At 42.1% G+C, this 5,289-nt stretch overlaps 1 protein-coding gene across 1 annotated transcript in view; it reads right to left on the bottom strand.

Moving 5' to 3' along the window:
- Positions 1-16: 16 nt before the first annotated feature.
- LOC126252409 (uncharacterized) overlaps positions 17-5,289 on the bottom strand; it is a 131,649-nt gene continuing 126,376 nt past the window's right edge. Inside the window, exon 4 of the mRNA XM_049953299.1 lies at positions 17-260. Within this exon, the coding sequence (XP_049809256.1) occupies positions 17-260 (244 nt within the window). The remainder of the gene's footprint in view (positions 261-5,289) is intronic.

Below are 5,289 nucleotides of genomic sequence, written 5' to 3'. Positions count from 1 at the left end.
GCCGTGTTCTCGCAGCTCAGCGGTCGCGGTGGCCAGACACCGTGGACACGGAGGCCGGGGCGCGGCCGCGTCTTATAGCGGGCCTATCTGGGCGGCGCGGGGTGGCCGGCACGGACTTATCACCCCCAGATCCGCATCGCTCCGGGAAGGCAGCGGAAGCGGCGCTTATCTGCGCGTGCGGAACACGTCGCCGCCCCGGGCCCAGATAGCGGGCGCGCACCTCTCTCTGGCCGACGATACACACGTCGAGGCTGTGATTACTGTTGTTGTGCGTAGGGAGAGGCTCTATCTAATTCTGATTACCACTACAGCGAAATAACTTCAGCAGCAAACGTCTCCCGCCTCCCACGGAAGACATTTTCCGGGGCAGAGCAATTAGTAAAGCCCTGCAGTACTGTTAATTTTCTGGACTATTTGGATATACAGGCTGATTCTTTACAGACGAATGGAAAAACAAGTAGAAGCCGACCTCGGGGAAGATCAGTTTGGATTCCGTATAAATATTGGAACCCGTGAGGCAATACTGACCCTACGACTTATCTTAGAAGCTAGATTAAGGAAAGGCAAACCTACGTTTCTAGCATTTGTAGACTTAGAGAAAGCTTTTGACAATGTTGACTGGAATACTCTCTTTCAAATTCTGAAGGTGGCAGGGGTAAAATACAGGGAGCGAAAGGCTATTTACAATTTGCAGAGAAACCAGATGGCAGTTATGAGAGTCGAGGGACATGAAAGGGAAGCAGTTGTTGGGAAGGGAGTGAGACAGGGTTGAAGCCACTCCCCGATGTTATTCAATCTGTATATTGAGCAAGCAGTAAAGGAAACAAAAGAAAAATTCGGAGTAGGTATTAAAATCCATGGAGAAGAAATAAAACTTTGAGGTTCGCCGATGACATTGTAAGTCTGTCAGAGACAGCAAAGGACTTGGAAGAGCAGCTGAACGGAATGGACAGTGTCTCGAAAGTAGGATATAAGATGAACATCAACAAAAGCAAAACCAGAATAATTGAATGTAGTCGAATTAAATCGGGTGATGCTGAGGGAATCAGATTAGGAAATGAGACACTTAAAGTAGTAAAGGAGTTTTGCTATTTGGGGAGCAAAATAACTGATGATGGTCGAAGTAGAGAGGATATAAAATGTAGACTGCCAATGGCAAGGAAAGCGTTTCTGAAGAAGAGAAATTTGTTAACATCGAGTATAGATTTAAGTGTCAGGAACTTGTTTCTGAAAGTATTTGTATGGGGCGTAGCCATGTATGGAAGTGAAACATGGACGATAACTAGTTTGGACATGAAGAGAATAGAAGCTTTCGAAATGTGGTGCTTCAGAAGAATGCTGAAGATTAGATGGGTAGATCATATAACTAATGAGGAGGTATTGAACAGGATTGGGGAGAAGAGAAGTTTGTGGCACAACTTGACTAGAAGAAGAGGTCGGTTGGTAGCATATGTTCTGAGGCATCAAGGGATCACCAATTTAGTATTGGAGGGCAGTGTCGAGGGTAAAAATCGTAGAGGGAGACCAAGAGATGAATACACTAAACAGATTCAGAAGGATGTAGGTTGCAGTAGGTACTGCGAGATGAAGAAGCTTGCACGGGATAGAGTAGGATGGAGAGCTGCATCAAACCAGTCTCTGGACTGAAGACCACAACAACAACAACAACAACAACAGGGTGATTCAATAAGAAGAGACAGGTTTCAGTTGTTTATTACAGACAAACTATAAAAGACAGAAGCACATTCCGCATGTCACCGGATAGCGGAGGGTTCGAAGTTTCGACACATCTGCGCTGATGTTTGTTTGTAGCAATATGGCGACTGCACCACAAGAGGATTCATTACGTGTGTTGGAATCAGCCCGAATTCAAACCATTCTTAAAGTGCAACGGGCATTCCGCCGTCGGTTCAGCAAGGAGCTGCCTCTGCACCGGCAGATTTATCACTGACACACAAAATTCTTGCAAATAGCTTGCATATGCAAAGGAAGAGTTCTTGTCGCGTACGCACGTCTGATGAAAATGTCGAGCGTATCCGAGACGCGTTCACACGCAGCCCTCGGAAGTCCGCAAGACAGGCAGACAAGAAACTTCCTCAAAGAACGGTGCTGTGTGTTCTGAAGCGACGCCTGCATATGAAGCCTTACAAGTTGCAGTTACTGCAACAATTGCGTCCCGTCGATCGTAATAGAAGGTATGGTATTTGCATTTCAGTTCTCCCGGATATGGCACAGGACACTTCCCCGAACATTTTTAGGACGAATCGACGTTTCGTCTACCCCCATAGGTAGAGGTGATAGAGGTGGACCAATTCCGTAGCCTCAACGATCTCCGGACCTAAATCAACTAGACTTTTATTTGTGGGGGCATTCGAAAGCTCTTGTGTACAGAACTACGGTACAATATGTGCACAGTCTTCGAGTCCGAATTGTGGAAGGCTGTGAAACAATACGCAGTTCTCCAGGGATAGATCAGGAATTCAAAGCTACGGCGGGTTGACGTATGTGTCGTTGCTAACGGAGGGCTTTTTTAACATTTCATTTAGGTATGTGTTTCATATTGTGCTGATATGTACTTCTCCTGTGTGTTTCACATAATAAATAGGACTGTAAAGGGACGTAGAAAATGAACTCTAACTTGGAAGTAGAGCGTTTCCGGACCCATGTCCACATAACATATTTTCTGCCTCTACGTGTGAGGAACGTTTCATCCTCCTCCTCATCTGATTCCTCCTCCTCATCCGATTCCCCGTAATCCTCTACAGCAGGTACCAAGAACGCAACAGCTTCCGACGGTAAAGTTTTCACTCTTCTCGGAGATATAATAATAAAATAAAATGTAATTTAACAGAATTAAATTTATCAAGGGAAAGCTTTGGATGTGAAATAATATAACTATTTTATAAAGAATACTTTTTTATTTTTAAAATTGTTAAAATACGTTTTATATTTAATGATTATATTTTCGTTTTTTAATAGCGTATTAGTAATGTTATATAAATAACAGTTGTATGATTATGCATGCATATGTGTTTTATTCGTATTTTAGGGTAAAATTACCAATTGTATTTTCTCAGTGTAAATAACGGCAGTTTGCAACTGTCTTTTAAAAACGGCTCAAAGCCGAAGTTGCTGCTAGTAGCTAGTTTCTAAGATTGATTCGCGAAGATGTACATACTTAAGGTCGAAATAAAAAAGGAGGCGGAATGTGGAGGAATCTAAAACTTATCACTTTTCTCGATCGCTTTTTGCAATTTTTTGCTCGCGTTCCGATAAAATATTAATAAGAAAACCAGTTGATAATTAATGAGTAAATAATGAATTAATTGTTCGTAATTAAGGGCATATCTGCTGGATTAGCCGCCATTTGGAAAAAATCGGTCTGATTTCGGTGAACGAAGATATTTCATCCGAACGAAATTCTACCTTCGGAAGAAACAGCTGGCCGCTTCTAAGACCAGGATTCGGTAGTCCCAACATTACTCTAGCCAACGTTAAACGAAAATTCTTAACTCCGAATATTTTTTTTTATTTATGGCCAGTTTTTCGGGAATCTGACCCCATGTGCGCCGGGCGGATTCGATCCGCGTCCGGTGCACTTCCCCGAATCCCGGAATCTGCGTGCTAAGGAAGGCGGCTATCAAGGTGGGTCACAAATGTCGATCATCGATATGCAGTAAAGGGAGACGTTGGTGACAAATACAGCCAAACATTCCCTCGAATATCTGGTTTCCTACAATAAAGGCAAACACAAATATTGTGGATCATTCCCCAGACATCTCCACAGAATACACATTCGAGATAATCCTTATTGTGAGTGGATGTAGTAACAGCGGGCGATATCAGTCGAGCGATAGAAGTGGTCTGCTGCTATCCAGTTAATCCATCAGTGTCGCTCACGGATTCAGAGCGTCTACATAGAGAGCTCCTTTGCGAGTGAATTTAGCTTGATCAGACAGTTTTCACATCACTGTCGATGTGTTTGTGTAAGTGAAATATCGAAGTGGCGGAGAATCTTCACAAAGTTCGCCAGTGGAACGTGAAGTTCAAAATGTTGAAGATTTTGCACATATCGGTGAAAACATAAGCGACGGAAGCAAACAAGAACTCGCTGACGCCATACAAGTTTTCTCAAATTTGTTTCGAGACATTGGCTTTGCACTACCAGCTGTGCGCACATCGATTTTTGAAATATTTCGTTTACTCGATAGCGAAGTGTATCAACTGTTTTGGAACATGCACCGAAAAATTACTTTTGCAGCAGTCGAAGAAGTTTTCTGTGAAAATGAAACCGACGCCCTTCCAGATTTTGTAGACAGTACGACGAGAAGATGAAGATACAGGTTAAGAATCAGAATCAACGAGCTGTAAGACGTGAGAGCAAGTATCATTGGATGTCAGAATAACTCCAGTTACATTGGAGAAACGACATCCTAACTGAAGTTTATTGGAGCAACTTCAAGGTTACTGGAGAGGTTGGAGGCAGACATCCATGACGGAGGATCCGGAGTAGATAAATCAAATGCTATCTATAAATGAACATTCGACAGTGAAGCTGGTACTGCTTTGTCATGGACCCGTCTTGACTGTTGATGTTTTAATATGTGGTTCTCTTGGGCTGTGTCGTCGTCGTGTGTGCAGATCTCGACGTAAATCTGGCGTAGTGTTGCCGGAATATGCCAGCCCTTATTTCGTTTTATTTGAATAACACGACGCCGAAGCTTAAATTCAGTTATTGTACTCTGGTCACTTACAAGAGCAAAATTAAAAACCAACACCTCGCTTCAAGACGACACAGCTCTTTAAAATTTAATTTAATTACTTTATAGCTTATTACACACACTACAGAACGAGCTGCGTCGACGTAATTATCTGGCTTGCACTATTGATTCTGATTTGCTATTATAGGTTTACAAAGTTTATTGCCTTTCATTTTCTTTATTCTTTTGATAGACCCTAAATATTCATTAACAAGTTATCAAAATGTTCCAGTTAGCTTAAAGTTTAACTTCGACCAGAGTTTCTAACAGTTTGCAGTAATAAAATTTTATACTAACACTTGAATGTCGACGGCGATACTGTCAACTTTTGCAAGTATTCACTCTAAAAAGCAGTTAATTTCAAATGTTACTTTTCACCCGATAATTACACTTAATGTCAAATATCACAAATGTCCAGCTCTAATCAGTAAAGAATTTATCTTCCTCTCTCTTGAAATAAATTCAAGTCTCTGAAACTATATCTTTGGGTCATGAAAATTACGCTGACTTGGCGCAGGTAACACTGTTA

Source organism: Schistocerca nitens, chromosome 4 (genome assembly GCF_023898315.1).
Source record: "Schistocerca nitens isolate TAMUIC-IGC-003100 chromosome 4, iqSchNite1.1, whole genome shotgun sequence".
Classification (NCBI taxonomy): Eukaryota; Metazoa; Arthropoda; class Insecta; order Orthoptera; family Acrididae; genus Schistocerca; species Schistocerca nitens.
Note: the sequence above shows the minus strand (reverse complement) of the source record. Positions and strands in the feature narration are given on the sequence as shown.